The following is a 22,605-nucleotide window of genomic DNA, read 5'->3' on the forward strand; positions in this document are numbered from 1 at the left end:
GGTCCCGATTTTACAAGCCATGTTCCTTATTCCAACGTTGGCCAGGACACCATTTGTCCCGATAATTAAAAGTAGTCTTAGTTTTATTTTGATTTAGATAAATGTACATTTTAAACTGACATTACTATACATGCTTTTTCTATCATGAGAAACCATCAGCAGTGTGATGAGTAGATTTTTTGGCTATGTAGTTCTTTGGCCCATTAATATAATTACATCTGCAGCTTCATTCTTAGAATATTGAGAGGCAAGTTGAAAATATCCTGTGTTCATGAGTGTAATTGCTCACAACGCCAGAACATGAGTGTAATTGCTCACATTCCCTTCCTGCTGTCATCGCTCACGGCCACGGAGGGTGCGTCACTGCCAGTGCTCACAACCAAGGACGTTGTTCCCATCACTGCCTGTGCTCACAGCCACGGAGTCTGTGTCCCTGTCACTGCCGGTGCCCATGACCTTGGAGGTCGTTCCCCTGCCACTGCCTGTGCTCAAAGCCAAGGAGGTCGCCGGAGGCCGTTACCCAGTCTCTGCTGGTGCTCACGGCCATGTAGGCCATTCCCCAATCTCTGCCGGTGCTCATGGCCATGGAGGCCGTTCCCTAATCTCTGCCAGTGCTCAGTACTCAGTCTCTACCAGTGCTCACGGTCATGGAGGCTGTTGCCCTGTCTCCCTCCCTGGTTGCCCTCCCTACCCTCGCTCTCTGCTTTTTTTCTGTTTTGTGTTAGTACTTGTTCTCTATGTCTTGTCTATTGTTTGATGTTCCTGTTTGGGGATGCCAGGAGGTGTCCCTTTGGGGTGGTAATTTCATGGTCCTGTCATTCTGTCAGTCTGGGTTTCTGTCTGACAGGACCGTGACATCATCGTCCCATGTCTGTCTTGTGTTTCATTGTCTGTCTTGGTGTGAGTGCATGGTTTCGGTTGATTTCCCTGCTTTCGGTTGATCTTGTTTCATGTCTAGAGCATGGTGTTTGGATCCTGACCCTTCTGTCTGGTTCTGTTTCGTTTTGGTGACGGGATCTGGACAGTCGTGTTCCATGTCTTGTCTTGTATTGTGTGAGTGCATTGCCCTTGTCATCTTGGCGGCATGCACTCAATAATCTATGTCTGTCTCTCATGACTCACCTTTGCCCTGGCGCCGGGGTCACAAGCTATCTTCACCTTGTGCTGATGTTCGGTCACTTCGGTCTGAGGTTTCAGGTTTATGTGTGGCCAAACTCTCGCACAGGTGTACTGTCTTGTTTTTGTTGCCTGTTGCGTGCATCGTGTGGAGTTTGACTCGCTCAAGTTTTGTTTAGTGTGAGAATGCATGGCATTGATTTTTTTGGTGTTGCTACGCTATCCCTCGTCTTGTTTGTCAGTTGGCATGAGTGTACACTCACCTAAAGGATTATTAGGAACACCATACTAAAACTGTGTTTGACCCCCTTTCGCCTTCAGAACTGCCTTAATTCTACGTGGCATTGATTCAACAAGGTGCTGAAAGCATTCTTTAGAAATGTTGGCCCATATTGATAGGATAGCATCTTGCAGTTGATGGAGATTTGTGAGATGCACATCCAGGGCACGAACCTCCCGTTCCACCACATCCCAAAGATGCTCTATTGGGTTGAGATCTGGTGACTGTGGGGGCCATTTTAGAACAGTGAACTCATTGTCATGTTCAAGAAACCAATTTGAAATGATTCGAGCTTTGTGACATGGTGCATTATCCTGCTGGAAGTAGCCATCAGAGGATGTGTACATGGTGGCTATAAAGGGATGGACATGGTCAGAAACAATGCTCAGGTAGGCCGTGGCATTTAAACGATGCCCAATTGGCACTAAGGGGCCTAAAGTGTGCCAAGAAAACATTCCCCACACCATTACACCACCACCACCAGCCTGCACAGTGGTAACAAGGCATGATGGATCCATGTTCTCATTCTGTTTACGCCAAATTCTGACTCTACCATCTGAATGTCTCAACAGAAATCGAGACTCCTCAGACCAGGCAACATTTTTCCAGTCTTCAACTGTCCAATTTTGGTGAGCTCTTGCAAATTGTAGCCTCTTTTTCCTATTTGTAGTGGAGATGAGTGGTACCCGGTGGGGTCTTCTGCTGTTGTAGCCCATCTGCCTCAAGGTTGTGCGTGTTGTGGCTTCACCTGGCCAATACCATCCCTACAGTGAAGCATGGTGGTGGCAGCATCATGCTGTGGGGATGTTTTTAAGCGGCAGGAACTGGGAGACTAGTCAGGATCGAGGGAAAGATGAATGCAGCAATGTACAGAGACATCTTTGATGAAAACCTGCTCCAGAACGCTCTGGACCTCAGACTGGGTCGAAGGTTCATCTTCCAATAGGACAACGACCTTAAGCACACTGCCAAGATAACAAAGGAGTGGCTACGGGACAACTCTGTGAATATCCTTGAGTGGCCCAGCCAGATCCCAGACTTGAACCCGACTGAACATCTCTGGAGAGATCTGAAAATGGCTGTGCACAGATGCTCCCCATCCAACCTGATGGATGTTTGAGAGGTCCTGCAAAGAAGAATGAGAGAAACTGTCAAAAATAGGTGTGCCAAGCTTGTAGCATCATACTCAAAAAGACTTGAGGCTGTAATTGGTGCAAAAGGTGCTTCAACAAAGTACTGAGCAAAGGCTGTGAATACTTATGTACATGTGATTTATTTATTTATTTATTTTATTATTTTTTAAAAAATAAATTTGCAAAGATTTCAAACAAACTTCTTTCACGTTGTCATTATGGGGTATTGTTTGTAGAATTTTGAGGAAAATAATAAATGTAATCCTTTTTGGAATAATGCTGTATCATAACAAAATGTGGAAAAAGTTAAGTGATGTGAATAATTTCCGGATGCACTATCAAGTCCTCTTACAAAGAAATGTGAACTATCTAATGGCTTATTAAAATGAACCTACTCCTAAAACATTAGGAGAAATCAGAAGCTGACTTCTGGTCAGCAAAATATTTGCTTTGTATTAGATTTCAGTGCCTTGAGACTGAAAGATACTTGTTAGTAAAAGTATATGTTTGATTCGTATGTGTCCAGCTTTTTTATCATCATTATCTGTTCACCCGAACACACACACACACACACACCTACACCTTCAGTCTAAGTAGGATAAAGTAATGGAAGCCATTTAAGAAGTCTTGACAAGGAAGATGTCTGTTTAATTTAACCTGGGAAAAAAGACAAACAATGTTATGAGGATGCGAATTTGGAATTCTATTGAGTAATCATGTCAAACATACACACACATAGACATTTTTGTTAGCTATTAATTTAGGATTTTCTCTATTGATTTAACATTTTCTACCCAACTAAAGTCAATACTTTCTCTTTACAAGTGTGTCAATATTTTACAGTAGTTTTCACACAAATAACACAATCCATTTTGTCATCAAGTCATTTCTACTTCAACGCTCCCAAAAATCCTCATATCCAACACAAGGTTTAAGTCTGAAACATAATTTGTGCAAATATGTATACACAGATGCTTCTCATGAGTCACTGCATTCCAAAATGTATCAGATCCTTAATTCATAAGAGAACGCTAGTATGTGTTGCACTCTCAGCATTGCTGCAAGGGGCGCTATAGTGGAAATTAGTGTAAACTCTACTCTTCGTCCTACCTGCTGAATAAAATACAAAAAAAAAATACAATTATAAAAAAGTGACCATACTTCTGGATTTAATACTTTGTAGAGCTACCTTTTGTATTAATGACAGCCATCAGTCTGTTTGTATATGTCTCTACTAGCTTTGCGCACCTAGATTGGGGAACATTTGCCCATTCTCCCTTGCAGAATTGTTTGTGTTTGTTACGAACCCTTTTGATAAAAGTGGCTACGTAAGGGTTTCACAACATAAAGAAGGACACGTGAGACTCGAGTACGCTGCGATGACATTTATTACTAACAAACATCCAAGAACTCAAGAAACACGTATCACAAATAAAGAGAAATAACGAACTTCAAATAAGATAATGGTAACAAATATTAACATGACGACCAAAAAGTAATTTAAATAAAAGAAACGGAAAAACAAAAAGAAGGCTTGTTTGCTGGTTCTCTCTCTTCTCTCCCATACTCCGCTTCAGCGTCCTTATTATAGTGGATCAGAAACGACTCCAACGAGGCGCAGGTGTATAATGATACACAGGTGCAGACCCATCAGTAACTCAGACACACAAAAAGAAACACAGAGTCATGACGTCATCACAAGTAGAGGAAAACACAAGACGCGAACCGTAACAGTGTTATTGTGAGAAACTGCATGGTGAATGTTGATGGACTGCACTCTTCAAGTCCATTCGCAGGTTTTCTATCGGATTTAGGTCAGGGCTCTGTTTTGGCCACTCAAGTACTTTGAAATTCGTATCCTTAAGCCACTGTGTTGTTGTTTTCTGGTGGTGTGTTTAGGGTTATTGTCTACTAAAAGGTGAACCACCTGCCCATCTTCAGTTGTGATGTGCTGTGTTTAGTTTTCTCCAAATATTGCACTTGGAGTTCATTACAAAAAGATACATTTTTGATTCATTTGACCCAGATGCCTTTTGCCTCATGGCATCTGAATCCTCCAAGTGTTTTTTTTTCACAAAGTGCAAATGATACTTAGTGTGGCAATTTTTCAGAAGAGGCTTCTTTCTTGCCACCCTGCCATACAGGCCAGCTTTGTGTAAAACTTGGGAGACTGTTGTCACATACATAGACAGATCCATCTCAGCCATAAGGGCTTGTAATTCTTTCAAAGTTGCCTTTGGCCTCTTGATAGCTTCCCTGATCAATAACCTCCTGGTACGGTCATCCAGTTAAAAGGGACAGCCTGATTTAGGAAAGGTTTTGATGGTGCCATGCGCTTTCCACTTCTTAATAATGCTCTGAATGTTATTCAGTGGGATAGAAACCTTTGAAATATAACCTCCTAACCTGTGCCTTTCAAGATTTATCCCTGAGACCTTCTGAAAGTACCTTTCCAACCATGGTAAATTCTAGAATTCATTACCATGCACTAGTAATGGAATCCTAATGGAAAAGAAAGTTTTATTCTGATCAAACCACTACAATTGATGTCAGGTGGGGGCCAATTAGCCATGTATGTGATCTAAAAGGTGATTGGTTGCACCTGAGCAAGTTTGTAATGGTTACTCTTAGGGGGCTGATCGCTTATCCAAACCAGGTAGTTTACTAATTAATTTGTAATAATTGTTCAGAATTGTTTTATGTGTGTCATGTTTATTCTGTTGGTTCCTGTTTTTCGTGTCTTTTATTTTGAAAAGTGAGTCCTGTTCATGTCTTCATGTCCTTCATTTTTAAATTTGTTCACTTCCTTGTCTAGTAATGTGATTATCCTGTTCCCGCCATGTTTCATGTGTTTTGTTCTCATTGGTTCCTTTGTTTATAAGTCTTGTCTTGTTATTGGTTCATGTTTCATTGTCTTGTTATATGGTTTTCAGTCTTGTATTTAAATGTTTTGGTCTTGTTAACTTGTTACCCATGTCAATGTATTTAAGCCCTCACGTTTGCCATTTTCCTTTGTGGAGTATTGTTAATGTAACAGGGTTGTTTTGTTCTAGTTATAGTCAAGTTTATGTTTAATTCTCGTTTATTGTTAGGGTTTTTGAAATTCATGTTTTGTTTAATAGACTGCACTTGGGTTCTTCAAGTCATCGTCTCTTCATTCAGCAACGTTACAGAATACTCCACCTCACAATGGACCCAGCAGTTCGGCTTCTGGGCCTCTGTCAGGGGAATCAACCCCTGGAGAACTATGTGATGGACTTCTGCTCTCTGACCAGCCAAGTGGACTTTAATGAGGTTGCCCTCAAGGGCATTTTTTGCTTTGGACTGAGTAATTCTATCTCATCCTTGATGCATGGCGGTCGCAGTCCCCTCAATCTGGCCCAATATATCGACCTCGCCCTGCAGATCATCGGTTCCATGTTCACTGTGGAGGAGGTGGATACCGAGCCAGAGTTCTACGACATGGTCGTCGCCGAACCAAATTTCCACGACATGGCCGCCGCCGAGCCAGAGTTCCTCGACATGGCCGTAGTAGTACCCCCCAAAAAACACGGCCAACACATTTAAACAAGAGGGAAAAGGCCAACGCGGAGCAGCAGTGAGAGAGAGAAAAAAAAAACGTACTTGCCAGTTCTCCGATAAGCTGTAGCTTGTTCCTCAGCCACTCCTCCACCCTCCTCCTTCCCGGATTTCGGCACCAGTGTTACTCAGTTCAATGGAAAGGAGGAGGTGAGAAGACCGGCTTGATGACATAAATAATATTTTAATGATTAACTTAAACAAAAGACAAACACACACACACACACACACACACACACACACACACACACACACACACACACACACACACACACACACACACACACACACACACACACACACGACGGACATGTCCGTAAACAATCTCTCTCTCCCGCACCATCCTTCGCAGTCGGCCTTTATCCCTCTCGGAGGCTTGATTAGCCTGATAAGTGACCAGGTGTGTAGAATCACGACCCGGCCCCGCCCTCCACTCCGCCATAGTGTTCAACATTAAGAGAGAAACCTCATTTGTTGGGTAACAGGAAGTAATTTAGTTTCATGAAAAAAATTATCGGAACAACATTAAACAGTTACCAACGGATACAAATAAAGTTTTCACTCCTGAACAATTGAAAGGAAATTGTTTTCCGTTTTTATGTTCTTTGTGTTTTCACCTGTTTTCAGTCTCTGGTTGGAAATCAAGAAAGCATCCTCATCTTTTACTGTCTGCTGTCAGTGTGGTTTGTTGCCTGGACATCCGAAGTGGTGCTTACTCCCCCTTGTCGGTCTCAATAAAGCTCAGTTGCTATCTTTGGATTGCAGGGGTTTTGAAAAAAAAGGGGCGTGGCTAATCCAACAGCTCATCTTGTGTAAATTCTAGAACGGATAAAATCACCTTGTGCACCTTTAAACCATCATCATAAAATAATGAAGATACAGAAAACATACACTCTTTTTTCATTACATTTTATTAACCTTACCAAAGTGAACTTTGCCAGCTAACAAGAAACTTACCTTAGCACTGACAATCGTGATTCACCACGTACTGAAGCCATTCCATTAGCACGTTAAACATGGTTTGGCAAGGTTAACAAACCGTTCGGCCTGATGGCTGAAAAGCAGCTATTGTGTTTACATTAACATCTGCTACAAATCATTGAAGAGTAAATCCAGTCATCCTGTGCTGGCCGTGAAATCTTGGTAGTACAAATGCTCTGGCAGCTAGTATTTGTTATGGTATTCAGCTTTTGTTTTGTGTCCTTTTATAACAGTGATGATTTGATTGTCCTGTAACTTCCTGTTTGTCTTACTGTTTATTTCCAAAGTGGAGGAATGGCTGTGTGTGAATGATGATGCTATTTTTGATTGATGTTTTTGTGTGCGTGTGTGTGTGTGCGTTGGTATAGCGGCTTCTCTCATTGTGATTAATCGGACATGTCACGACTGAGCAGCCATGCCATCAGTACAACCAGCTTCTTCCAGCTCATGACTGTCTGCAAAAACCAGGAGACAAGACAGACCTCTCTCTCTCTCTCTCTCTCTCTCTCTCTCTCTCTCTCTCTCTCTCTCTCTTTAATTTTAAAGTACTTTATTGGCATGATTGTGTTTACATACAATATTGCCAAAGCATCAATACACACAATGAGTTATGACAAGACAAAAAAAAAGATAATAAAAATGAAACAGTAACAAATAAAAATATAAATAAAAATGTCATTAAAATAAGGTGCCAAGTAATTGTAATAAAAATTATAACAATATACAATATAAGATAAAATAAACATTAAACAAGGCATTAATGAACAGAACCCATACCTTTCTCTCTCTCTCTCGCTCTCATACACACACAAACGCATGCAAGCACTTGTAAACACAAATTGTGCACTCCCAACTACTTCTTAATTTGTTTGCCTAGTCACGCATGTGTGTGTTCTCCAGGGTGTCTGTGTGTACATGTGTTCATAGGTTTGCTTTCACACTCTCAGCCTCTAGCTGCTGTTGTTTATCGTCAGTCTGTCACCTCAGGTTAATGTCTCTGCTTAGTGCTTGACAAATGGTACAAGCCATATTGGGTGTGTGAGCAATTCACTCTGTTTATATATTATCTTCCTGTGTATCTGAGACTTGTGACCTCAGTATTCATGGCAAAGCTTGTGTTTAGTATCAGTATGATAGACAGGCCTGTCATGGTCTGGTGCTGCTTTATATGAGGACATATATAGGACACAAACAACTTTATCATCAGTAAATATTTTCACTACATGGTATGGCTCTCAGGAAATAGGCCACTTATTCAAGACTTTAGCATAAAAGTGTACTGTGTGTTTAAGAGATGGCTCTTGTGTATTTACACTGGTTTAATGAGAGTTGTAATCAGAGTTGTTAGAGGATTTGTGAATTAGAGGAATTATGACTTTAATGTACAATTATTTCTCTTTAACTTTTGATTTATTAATTCAAAGAGAGCCTAGTTCTTGTTATAGAAAATAATTAAGGATAGTTGAGTTAGTATTGCCCATTTTTTATAGGTTACATAATATATGAGTATATACATGAGCATCCAGTGCTGCCAGAGACATGTTATCATATGGCAGTATTTAGTTAAATGCTGTCAACAGAGTCACCGTGTTTTGTTTATGCATGTCAAGCTCTGGACTGCAATGTAAAGGTTACCCTGAGACCTTATGGCTGATAAGAGGAAACTACAGTGGAGAAAGACACACTGGAATATATGAATTAGGGATGGGTGATGCCACTTATTTTCTTTTTGATCTGATACCAATAATTTCAAGTCTAATATCGTTGATACCAATACCGATACTTATATAAAAAATATATATATATTTTTTTTTTTCTTGGGATAAAATGGGTAAATTAAAATATAATTTTTAGTCATAATTTAAGTAATTATTTATTTATTTTATTATTATTTTTATTACATTTGTGAGCCTTAACAGAAAATTATTAGACTTCAATTTTGTTAACCTTTATAAAAATTAATCATGATTTCACTAAAGTATCTATAGCTTAACCTTGGGATTTAGTTAAGCCATAGTTACGACACAATTAACCATGGTTACTACTACAATATTACTGTGTATATACTGTAGTATACCAACATAAATATATATATACACCGGTGAGCAGAGGCGGGCCTAGACCAGTGAGCAGACTCTGTGTGCCATTTATAGGTACAACCACAGTCTCATCATGGTTTGTGATTTTATGCTCTCTTAAAGGAATGGGTCACCTAAAAAAATTATTTGTCATTATTTTATTTCCCTCATGTCATTCCAAGCCTGTATACTGTTATTTTTCTGTGTAGAAATTGCATCTAGACTTTGTTTGTGTCCTGGCCTCAAAAAAGCTGTGATTTTATTCTATTCCTCACACAAACCAATCGTATGTCTTCAGAAAATGTGGAATTTTGCGCACGAGTTAAATAGACTACATTTACAGAGTTGTTTGTCCTTTTTTGAGCTTAAAAATCATGGTCACTATGAATTGTTGCATGTCAAGAACTGAAAAAAGACTTAAACATTTCTACTTTTGTGTTTCATGATTTATTTATTTTTTTTAAACATGAGGGTGAGTGAATAATGACAGAATTTTCTTTCTGGGTGAACTATTCCTTTAAGTCTGTTCGGGTTCTCGTCAAATGTTATCTTTCATCCAATTATTGATCTTCTCTCTCTTCTTACTCTACAGAGAATACATGCTGTTGTTATCAGTTCCATATTCAGAGAGCCTCTAATGATTTTGAATATCAATCTTGCTTTCAGAAGGACAGACACGAGTGGCCTTTTAATAGTATTATGGAAGACGATGCTGGTGTCTCATTTATACCACACCCATATCCAGCCATGTTGCCCTGAATCTCTCTGTAAATATCAGTCATTTAGCTTTGCAATCACACTGGGTAAGAGACGCTGCTTTTAGGGGTCATTCAGTTTGGGCTTTGTCTGACTTGTCAGGAATCTTTTTTCAGCACAATCAAACATACAGTTCCTGGAGGGTAAAATGACAGTCAACATAAAATTTCTATCTAAGGACGTTTTCACACATGACTCAACTGACCCTTCATTAAGTCAGTTAATTAAGTCATTTCTCTGACAAGCATTTGCTTTTGTCTATAGCAGTAATGTGTGTTTAGTTTTAAGTGGAATTTTATAAAAATGATCTAAAGTAAAATGTAAAAAACTTTTTGCTAGGTCACAGTATATAGTGACCCAAGGGGTGTACTGAGAGGATACAGGTGTTTTATCTTAATCTTTAAATAAATCTTGAGAAGAGCATCCTATGTCAGTCCTCATTCCCAATTGAACATTGCATAACATAAGAAAGGACACCTACATTTGCTCCAATGTAAATTAAAGCTAATAACTTAAGATTAATTAATTTATGTCTTAATAAAGGCGATAGTAAATAAAGAGTTCACAGCAGAGTTCAAAGAGTGTGTTATAAGATGTTACGAGCAGTTTTGTTTACTTACACTAATATTGTCAGGTGTGTAATCACCATAAAAAAAAATGATCTTTTCAAGTGACTAATAATCATTTGCCTCAAATCTGATTCACAGTCCTTACAGTTTCAATGAAATTACTGTGTAATTTAACAGTTTATTTGAAAAAAAAAACATAAAATAAATATTCTTTGCAATGTCACTCTTCATTCCAGCCCCAATAAGAATATTATAAATTCTGTTTATGAGAATATTTCTAAAAACCGCCCCCTTCGCTTCAATCTCCCCTTCACTCCTTTGAGAAGTTCTCTAGTGCCCACAGCGAGATGTCATGATAGACATGAGCAGAGACAAAAATGTCCATTTGTAAAACCAATGTTTGAATTGAATTAGTGCTCTTGGGTTGTCTCCTTTGAGTTACACCGACCCACTCTGCTTCAACCTAAGTTCATGAAATACACTAAATCTCTTACTGTGTCACTGCATTGGCACTCAGCAAAACTATTGTATTAATAACATTAATGCGGGGAAAGATGACCCGCGGTGAGAGAGACTGTGGTTTCTCTCGCGGTGAGAGAGAAAAGAGTTCGGGGCTGTTCAGAATTATTTTATTTTATTTGATCATTTGATATAGTGATGCAGGTACTTACAACAATACTATGGCAACTAGTGTAGATTACCTGATATAGGACACACTAATCCACACTAATCTGGTTAAGTTTGAAATTTTCTTAAAAAATGCATTGTAGAGTCTGGATGGATCAGATTTTATCACTTGCAAACTGACAGTGTGGACAGTCAGTCCTAAAGATTAGATTTGAAAACAAAATTGAATTTATGTGCAGTGTGAGCCTAAAAGTCTTGCTGTCACTCCTCTAGCCTTATGTCTTTCTCTTCCTGTGTCAGCTATGTCTGTCCTCTGCTGTGAGGGAATTTACTGGAATATATGGAAGAGAAATGTGATGAACTACAGTCAGGTTAAGCTTCTATTTCTGGATAAACTAAAGTTTAACAGGTTTTTCCAACCAGGAAGATTTGTGATTAGATGACCAAATTTCCAGCTTGCAGTCGTAAAAGTGGTTTCAGAAGATAAGCAGCAGGTGGTCTGTTTAATATGGGTCTTTCTGTCATATGGGAGGCGGGTTCAAAACAGATGTGTGTGTGCACACGGGCAATCACTCTTATGTCTGTTTGTTCAGTTGGATGTTCTGATTTAAGATCTATATCTTATAATGTAAGATTATGCTTGTGTGTTTTTGTGTGCAATAGATGTTTTGCTATAGGGTCTCCCAGGGCAACGAACTGAGATCAGTGCAGAGAGCTCTAATTAGAAATGACTGCATGTTATTGGGCAGTACAACCTGCAGGGGGTGACGGACGCAGAGTAGGGTTACTCAATACCTCCGATACGATACCATGGAATAAAACAGTAAAACGTCAAACATTTTACAAAAAACTCACCTAAATCTCACAGGGGGTAACTTTTCTCAATTCCTATATATGTCAGTTAGAACTAGGGTCAGAAATCAACTTTTCCATTAAGGGGGAATATTTGATTTCCAGGGGCATTTTTTTACTTTACAAAGGGCTTTCTTATCTATTCTAATCGTATAAAATGGCCCTGTCATCCTTTAATGGTATAAATAATTCAATTTGAAAAATTGCATGTTTCAATAATTACAAAATTACATGATCTGTACATTGCATATGAACAGTGTTACTGAAACAAAACATTTAGTCTCATTCACATATTTACAAATATTTTGTCTATTTAATTAACATAGCCCACAAATGCACCAACATAAAGGAGGAGGGGATAGCATTTCTCCAGATTTGGAATGAGGAGCTTAAAAAAAAACGTAGCAACTTCAAGCCAATTGAAAAAATCCCCTCAAAATAACTCAACACACAGCCATTAAAGTCTAAAACGCTGGCAACAAAAGCGAGTACACCCCTAAGTGAAAATGTCCAAATTGGGCCCAAAGTATCAATATTTTGTGTGGCCATCATTATTTTCCAGCACTGCTTTAACCCTTTTGCGCATGAAGTTCACCAGAGCTTCACAGATTGCCACTTGAGTCCTCTTCCACTCCTCCATGATGACATCACAGAGCTGGTGGATGTTTGAGATCTTGGGCTCCTCCACCTTCCGTTTGAGGATGCCCCACAGATGCTCAATAGGGTTTAGGTCTGGAGACGTGCTTGGCCAGTCCATCACCTTCACACTCAGCTTCTTTAGCTAGGCAGTGGTCATCTTGGAGGTGTGTTTGGGGTCGTTATCATGCTGGAATACTGCCCTGTGGCCCAGTCTCCGAAGGGAGGGGATTATGCTCTGCTTCAGTATGTCACAGTACATGTTGGCATTCATGGTTCCCTCAATGAACTGCCAGTGCCGGCAGCACTCATGCAGCCCCAGACTATGACACTCCCACCACCATGCTTGACTGTAGGCGAGACATATTTGTCTTTGTACTCCTCACCTGGTTTCCGCCACACATGCTTGACACCATCTGAAACAAATAAGTTTACCTTGGTCTCATCAGACCACAGGACATGGTTCCTGTAATCCATGTTCTTAGTCTGCTTGTCTTCAGCAAACTGTTTGCGGGCTTTCTTGTGCATCATCTTTAGAAGAGGCTTCCTTCTGGGATGACAGCCATGCAGACCAATTTTATGCAGTGTGCGGCATATGGCCTGAGCACTGACAGGCTGACCCCCCACCCCTTCAAACTCTGCAGCAATGCTGGCAGCACTCATACGTCTATTTCCCAAAGACAACCTCTGGATATGACGCTGAGCACGTGCACTCAGCTTCTTTGTTCGACCATGGCGAGGCCTGTTCTGAGTGGAACCTGTCCTGTTAAACCGCTGTATGGTCTTGGCCACCGTGCTGCAGCTCAGTGTCAGGGTCTTGGCAATCTTCTTATAGACTAGGCTGTCTTTATTTAGAGCACCGATTCTTTTTTTCAGATCGTCAGAGAGTTCTTTGCCATGAGGTGCCATGTTGAACTTCCAGTGATCAGTATGAGGGAGTGTGAGCGAGATGACACCGAATTTAACACACCTGCTCCCCATTCACACCTGAGACCTTGTAACACTAACGAGTCACATGACACCGGGAAGGGAAAATTGTTAATTGGGCCCAATTTGGAAATTTTAGGGGAGTACTCACTTTTGTTGCCAGCGGTTTAGACATTAATGGCTGTGTGTTGGGTTATTTTGAGGGGACAGCAAATTTACACTGTTATACAAGCTGTACACTCACTACTTTACATTGTAGCAGTGTCATTTCTTCAGTGTTGTCACGTGAAAAGATATAATCAAATATTTACAACAATGTGAGGGGTGTACTCACTTTTGTGAGATACTGTATGTGTGTGTATGTATGTATATATATATATATATATATATATATATATATATATATATATATATATATATATATATATATATATATCTTTTTATATATATTTTTTATTTATATATTCTAGTATATATATATATATATATATATATATATATACATATATGTACATATATATCATTTAAAAAAAGATGCAAAGCAAAAGATGCAAAAGCTTTACAGTATTCATGACAACATTAAATGAAAACAATATGATTACCAGAGGCAAAAGGCTGCCATGGCTGAATCACAACATGCTGTTATTCAGTACACCTGCTTATGTGATATTGCTCACAGATAATAATTCTAATAATATAACCATTTAATATTATAGTTACTATGAGTATTATTGCGACTGCTTTGAATAATACACTTTTATACTGGTCAAATTGTTTTCTGTCATAATGTCTACAATTTCATGCATCTGGTTGAATAGAGCTCTCATTTCATCAGGATGTTTATTTTGAAAGATCTTTTAAGTTCTTCCTGTTTGTGAAGGGTTCGTTATATAGAGCTTCCCGCGACTCACTAGCTGAAATCTCCAAGCTGCAATGGAGAAAGAGTTCATGTCAGAGTTCACAGCCGTTTATACTCAACACACTTATCTGTAGCTCTGCAGATGGATACTATTAGACACACTGCATGAAAATCAAGTTTAGTAGTGTGTGTATTTGTGTGTGTGCGTGCCTGTGTGTGCGTGTCTGTGTGTGTGTGTGTTTGTGAAGGAGATGACTATGCAGAGAGGCACATGTGACTTTATTATTTAATTAAATTACATCCTCCTTCTGTTTAATGATCACACTTGGCCATATAGATGCTTTTTATTATTATTTTCAAATGGTCTTTGATTTCATCTCAAAACTCTCACATTACATTACATTTTGCTAATGGCAGCATACTTTAATATGGTACTGAAATTAACAACAAGATAATATTGTACTGTTTAAAATTGTTTGGTATCATGATATTTATTTAGTACCGGTATATCGTTCAACCCTAACACAGAGGGGAGAAATGGTGGGTGGATGAAGTTTTAGATTGATTGTAGAAAACAGCTGCTGGATGGAGGCTTGAGTAAACATGATTTGCTCTGTATATTGCCTATGTTTGATTGCAAACCCCTACTGTGCTTTGAGATTAGCATTCCCAGAGCCCCCTAATGACATTTATGACTAGTTATAGAGCTGCCAGCTTGTGGCATACATACTTTCCACACCACTGAATGTTTGACTCATACACATATTTGGGTGGATTGCATGGTTTTTTTACCGATCCAGGGTGTTACGTAAAGGATAATGTACAGTAAGATGGTTGTTATGCTAATTTTTTGAGATAGGAATTTTGGGTTTTCATGAGCTGTATGCCAAAATCATCAGTATTAAAACAATAAAAGACCTGAAATATTTCAGTTGGTGTGCAATGAATCTAAAATATATGAAAGTTTAATTTTTATCATTACATTATGGAAAATAATGAACTTTATCACAATATGCTAATTTTTTGAGAAGGACCTGTATATATATATATATATATATATATCACACACACACACACACACCGATCAGCCACAACATTTATGAGATGCGCTGTTTTGGCTCCATGAGGGGGACCTACACATTATTAGGCAGGTGGTTTTAATCTGATCAGTGTATATACTCTAACAACATGCAATGTAGTTTTACTTCTTGAGTGGTACTGCAATAAAATGTGAAGAGAATAAATGCTGATACTGAGAGGAGAGATGAACTCCTCTAGGAAATTTAAAGAATGGATCAGATCTATTAGAAAGAACAGAAACTGTTTCCAAAGTAATACAGCTGACTTGTGTTTAATTTGTATAAAATATACAGTATGACCTGTTATGTTATATTATTGCTTCAGGGACTAGCTGTGACAAAGAAGCAGTCACACTCCAAAAATGTTCCCCTCATTAAAAAGTTTTACCCTTAAAGAGATGAATAGTACTTTTGGTAAATTTGTAAAGTCTGTGTACTACTCAGTCAAATCAGTAGCCTAATAAAAGCTGATTAATTTGGTGTGTGTGTTTGTGTTTGTGTGTGTGTGTGTGTGTGTGTGTGTGTGTGTGTGTGTGTGTGTGTGTGTGTGTGTGTGTGTGTGTGTGTCTGTGTGTGTGTTTATACATTATGTTTGGAATTTGCTTTTAAAGCCATATGTCAGTTTTTTTTGCTGTGTTTAGAGTGTGATATTTGTGTACTACTCTTTTTCTGTCTTTATCGCTCTCATGCTTTACACAATCTTGAACATGTCAAAGATTATAAAATCAAACTAGACCCATCATTGGTGCTCATCAAGGCACCTCAGAATGATTTTTGGAATGGAAGTGCATATTGGTGTTCATGATCTTTTGAGTATAGTCACACCTCCAGCGTTTCATTATTTAGCATTTATGAACAAGCTTACACTTTCTCTGTCTCATTCCCTACCTCGTCCTCTTGAATTTATGATAGTGACAGTGTCAGGACTTTGGTTGAAATAGAAGTAATTTTAGAGTGAATGCCCTAGAGAAACACAATGTTTTGAGAAAAACAGTGTTTTGGTGTGTAGAGAAATGAAGGTCACACAGAATACCTATAGTAGTAAATGATGGACAAATTGGGTAGTGTACATCATCTTGGATTTTACTATAAACTGAGGGAAAAATTCAAGGGTTAGGAGACATTATAGATTAGGAATAATGCTTACTTTAACAAAAAAATTCTCCAGCCTTAGCTGGTTCGCTGGTCTTAACTGGTTTCCCATTTGGTCAAGCTGGTCTGTTGGCTGGTTTTAGAGGGGTTTTGGCACTTCTCAGAAGGTTAGAGGTTGAAGACCAATTTAAGACAAGCCTAAGCCAGCTAAGACCTGCAAACCATTTTAGACTGGTTTAAGCTGTTTTTTTTTAGATGGGTATACCCTTAAAATGACACATGAAGAATATACATGACATCATAATGCTTGATAGAGCTCACAAAGTGCAGCCATTCTCAGTTTTATGGTTTGGTTTGTTTTAAGTTGAATTTGGGAGAGATCGATTTTAAGTACATTTGTGATCCATTACAAATCCGTTGTAAGTGCATTACTGTATAAACTTAGGGAAGAGTTATTGTCTGTGTCAATTAAAAGCAAACCAATGCTCATTGTCATTGCTTTATTGACAATGGACTGCATAGTGGGGCCTTATTTCCAACCTGATTTCATGAAAATTGACTGTGGCAACATTTTTGCAAAATGACATTGTATGGTTCATTACATTGGAAGTTCCAAGGTAAAAAAAAGTGCACTGTGTGGCACTAAAAGCGAGATAATGTTGCTGCTGATGTTGATGTTTTTAAGGTTAATGTTATACCCACTTTAACCTACCCTAAACCTTAAAACTAAATCTAACTGATTTAAACACAATTGCTAATGGAACCACGTCATTTTGTGATGCTCATATGCTTTTCAGGTCTTGTACTGTGGTCCTTTGCATCACCAGTGCAACGCTCTATCAGCTAATCTATCCCACAAATTTCTCGTACTTAAGTGTTTAATACCATAACATAGCATTGTGTGGGAAACAGGGTGAAAAGTGTTTATGAACTTTTAATTAGCTGTTTTACTTGTGAGTTGAGTGAAAGTGAATACAATTCATTGTTGTTGTGGCGCATCTAGTGTTTTTACACTTCTGCAATATGTAAAACGAGCCTTGTAAAATAATTTTACAAAAATGTAGGTATAGTAAGATGATTCTGTGAGACCAGTCTAGTAGTTGATTTCTGAAGCGGAGTTGAGACTATGGTGCTGATCACGCTGTGAAGAGACCATAGAGTGGATATGGATACACCATATCCAAAAATACAAATACTTTCACTTTTATACATTTTGAAGAGAAAATTTATACTTTTACTCTGATAAATTTCACCAGACACCTTCAATAATTTTGCGACTGAAAAAAAAAAAAAAAACATAACAGCAGTAGGTGCAAAAATTGCATGCAGATCGGCGATAGTGATGGATGATTGGTTGAAAGAATCATTTGAATGGAATCTTTTAAATTGGATTCATTTGAACTGAACAAATAGATTTAAAAAGCGGTCTAAATGATTAGCGAATCACAAATCTGAATCAAAATCACAAGCGAAACGCGCCAGATTACGTGTTCCATCCTCAGTCTCCTCTGGGGAAGACAAGAAACTGATCATGTGAGTTAATTTTATTTTTCGTCTAATTAAATTTCTAAATGTAGGCTTAAACGTTATGAAAGCTGTAAAATAATGATGTTATGTGCGATCAGTGTTCCGCCTTTCCAGGAGACATGTTCATATAAAAGTCAGTCACATGCATTCACATTTTACATTTAAACAAGGCACGATGCGTTTGACTAATACCAGCGCTCAAGAAAATGTCCAACAGTATTTATTTTGTTATGAAGATGTGAATGGTCTTTGCCGAAGCAAAACTAGTTTTCTGTTGGTTTATGTGTTATATTTGCTTTGTAGTACATTTATGCTACAGTATGTGGTAACTAGGGGTTTCTGGATGGTTGCTAGGGTGTGCTATGCAGTTATCAAGGTGATCTCTGCTGTGTGTTTTAGCGCATTGCTACAGTATGTGGTTTCCAGGTTGTTACTATGCTGTTGCTAAGTTGTTTTCTGTGTTTTTGCACATTGCTTTGCACTTGACAGGGTATTCTATGTGGTTGTCAGGTTGTTGCTATGCTGTTAAGTTGTTTTAACTGTTTTCAGCATATTGCTATACAGTTGCCAGGGTGTTCTGGGTGGTTGTCAGGTTGTTGCTATGCTGTTGTTTTAACTGTTTCAGCACATTGCTATACAGTTGCCAGGGTGTTCTGGGTGGTTGTCAGGTTGTTGCTATGCTGTTGTTTTAACTGTGTTTCAGCACATTGCTATACAGTTGCCAGGGTGTTCTGAGTGGTTGCTTAATGGCCCCATAATCCCATAAATATGATAATTCTGATGTGACTTGAATGTGCCATTAAAGGGGTAGTTCGTTTAAAAATGAAAATTCTCTCATTATTTTCTCACCCTCATTCTATCCAAGATATGTGACATTTAGTCTCTGCAGAACACAAACAAAAAAAGATTTTCAGAAGAATATTGCTGTTATGTAGTTCAGTTCAATGTAAGTGAATGGTGTCCAGTCCTTCAAATCTCCAAAAAGCTCACACATGCAGTAATCCATAAGACTCCAGTGGTTTCATCAATGTCTTCTGAACTGATTAAATTGGTTTTTGGTTGAGAATAAACCAAAATATAACTACTTTTTTGACTATAAATTTTGACATTAGCAGTCTTCTTGGCAATCAGTATTTCAAGTTTGATTACACTCCCTATGCATCAAGCACTAGAAAGTGAAATCAAGCTTGAAATCATGATCATGCCTAGAGATTGCAATGGCAAGATATACAGTGGAAATTAGTTATAATTTGGTTTGTTTTCACCCAAAACCAACTGAATCGCTTCAGAGGAAATGGATTTAACTACTGCAGTAGTATGGATAAATGTATGCTCCTTTAATGTGCTTTTTGTAGCTTGAAATGTCTGGCCACAATTCACTTGCATTGAATGAACTTTTAGAGCTGAAATATTCTTCTAAAATCTTTGTGTTCTGCAGATGAAAGAAAGTCATATATGTCTGAGATGGCTTGAGGGTGAGTAAATTATGAGCACCGCCAATCAAATAAGTTGCCTTGTGTTTAATGAACTGTTCTGTAATTTATGCGATTTACTTGTACTTTTGATACTTAAGTACATTTAATATCAGGTACTTAAATACTTTTACTTAAGTCGTTTTCTCATGAGCTACTTTAACTTTTACTTGAGCCAATTTCCATGAAGGTATCTTTACATTTGCTCAAGTATGACAAATGGATACTTTATACAACACTGTGTTATAGTTGTTTAGCCTATTTGTTGAATATCCATTGTTACCATATTGAAGTGCTCCGTATATCCCACTAAAATCTTCTGATCATGGTCAAGTGAACATAAATATTAGACTCTATTAGAGTCTAATAATTCATTCTAATGATTTTTTTAATAATCTATAAACACCATTTCTGTTTCGCATAAATTTCAAATTCCCCATTTTTACACCATGTGCTGGTGAAGAAAGCACTAGCATTCAAAATCCATCATATTGGGTGGTGCTGAAGACCCATTCTCAAATCTTATTCACATTCACACAATAAAAAAATGTGTTGTGTATAATGGACGGCCATTACTGGAAGCCAGTGTTTATAGTGTTAAACTATATAATTAAGTTATAAATATGGATATTTTTCTTACAAAAACGCATTGCTTCGATTCAGAAGGCCTTTATTAACCCCCTGGAGCCATATGGATTACTTTTTTGATGGATGGATGGATGTGCTTTTTTGGGCTTTGAAATCTAAGGGACCATTCATTCCCATAATAATGCTAGGAAGAGCCAGCATATTTTTTTATATAACTCCGATTGTGTTTGGCTGAAATAAGAAAGTCATATACAAATAGGATGGCTTGAGGGTGAGTAAATTGTGGGAACATTTTCATTTTTGGGTGAACTAACCCTTTAAGCCTTGTTTATATTTATGCATGGCACCCTGCACGGCGGCCCAAGACGTTTATTATATGGTGTCAGGTGCGCTCGCTATGCTGTCCTTATATAAGCAAAGATGTATTTGTGCAGGAGCTAGATGCGAATGGCTGAAGACATTAATTAACACTTCAATTTCGGTCTGTTCCTCACCCAAAACTACCCAAAAAACAAGAGTGATATGATGACTTTTATGCTGCTTTTATGTGCTTTTGGAGCTTGACAGTCACTATAGCAATCCTCTCATCCGCAAAAAAAACGAAAACTTAAAGAACTCAATCCTCCCCCTCACCTCCATATGATATCCCTATATGATATTACTTTTACAATATTCAGGCCTGTCATTTAGGAGGTACATCCCTTGTTGTTAGGCCAAAGAGTCAGAATCGGTTGTCATACATGAAATTCTATTGCCACATTTCTATCTGTACATAGACACAGATTACACAGATAGACAACTCCTAAATAATATATAATAATGAGGCCTATGCACACTTGCTGGTGGTTATTGCAAATTTGACTTTCAAAATGTAAATAAAGTGACTGTCAATTTTGTAATATCAGATTATTTTCCCACTAAAAAAACACATTTGTTAAAAAATCTGAATCTTTTGCAACAAACATGAATCAAATCTTGTGCTCATTGTGTCTAACACGAATGTTCACTTTGAGTATGACTTTTGAGTGAATAGTTTGGTTTTATGGTTTATGAGCCATTTGAAGGCAAACTCTGCATAAAGTTCAAGATTTTGAATAGATATTTTGTCTTATGTGTGTGCTTTGTTCTTATAGTTTTGAGGAATGTGTTATGGGTTTTTGGAATTTAGCTGAAAATTAGAAAAATTGTATCCCATATATTTAAGAAAGGTTTGTGGGGAAGTTCACAAAGTTAAGGTCAGTCATGGGAACAAATACTAATTTAATGTTCAGTTCCCATAGGGGAACAGAATAAATGTGAGAGTATGGTTTAGAGGTGGAATTTAAGTAGACTTCTCCACTCCAGCACACTGAGAGACATTTCTAATTCTGACTGCTAGTGCCTCACTTTCGTTCATGTCATTTACTAATTTGTTTTTTATTAATTTGTTTAAAAGAGAAAGGGGAACCTTAGAAAGAGATTTTCCTAATAATTGAAGACTCACTCTCTCTTTGTCCCTCTCAGATGGCAAGGTGTATGCATTGGGCGGGATGGGTGCAGACACAACCCCTCAGGCCACAGTGAGGATATATGAGCCAGCAAAGGACCAATGGCTGCCCCTCACCTCCATGCCCACCCCCCGCTATGGAGCATTCTCCTTCCTGCGTGGCAACAAGATCTATGTTCTTGGTAAGAGCATGTGTTCTCTTTGTCTAATCAGAGTAAAGCAGTCAAGTCTCATAAATCTCAATCTCACCAAGTGAAATTAAAATACTGCATATGCAACTTATTAAGATAACTAAATGGCCAAATCTCATGAAAACAATATATGTCTGGGTCATATTTCACCACAAAAATCTAATGAAAAAAATAGTGGACATTATATTTTTGACATTATTTTCATGGACTGTAACTAACTGTATTGCGAGAAAATCTAATGATGATAATGATATATGATTACAATGCAGATACATTTTATTACTTTATAATGACACTTAAATTGTAAAGTTTTGTGAATTGCAATTGTTAGTGTACATCGTGGTAGCATATGGTATGGCGATGTAGTACCATATGACTGATCAGTAATGTAAATCTTTTTTCACGTTGTAGTAATGAGAGATTTGGGTGGAAATGTATATTATCAACATGAAAATAATGTCATAAGAACTTTGGAGTGGACTTATTTTTCAGTAAGAGGAACTGAAATCTGTTCTGCAATATGCTGCATGGACCTTGCGCTTAACAGCTGAACTGTTCTGTTCTTACCTTAGTGTAAGAAATCACAAAGGAACATTAAATGGCAGCCTGCACTGCAGGTCCTCCCTCACACAGTCTGTCTGTCCTTTAAAGAGCCACATGCCTCAACTGCCAATTATTGCCATCGGCAGCCTGTTTTATGCTGAGGGATGTGTGTGTGTGTGTTGAGATAAAGAATGAAAGCGGCAGAGACTATACAGTATGTGGCTAAATTTTAGT

General features: G+C 38.1%; 1 protein-coding gene across 1 annotated transcript in view; it reads left to right on the forward strand.

The window, feature by feature from the left end:
• Positions 1 to 22,605, forward strand: part of LOC127619378 (kelch domain-containing protein 8B-like) — a 169,979-nt gene that overhangs the window by 90,250 nt on the left and 57,124 nt on the right. The window contains exon 2 of the mRNA XM_052092277.1: positions 21,655 to 21,819. Within this exon, the coding sequence (XP_051948237.1) occupies positions 21,655 to 21,819 (165 nt within the window). The remainder of the gene's footprint in view (positions 1 to 21,654; positions 21,820 to 22,605) is intronic.

Source organism: Xyrauchen texanus, chromosome 25, assembly GCF_025860055.1.
Source record: "Xyrauchen texanus isolate HMW12.3.18 chromosome 25, RBS_HiC_50CHRs, whole genome shotgun sequence".
Taxonomy (NCBI): domain Eukaryota; kingdom Metazoa; phylum Chordata; class Actinopteri; order Cypriniformes; family Catostomidae; genus Xyrauchen; species Xyrauchen texanus.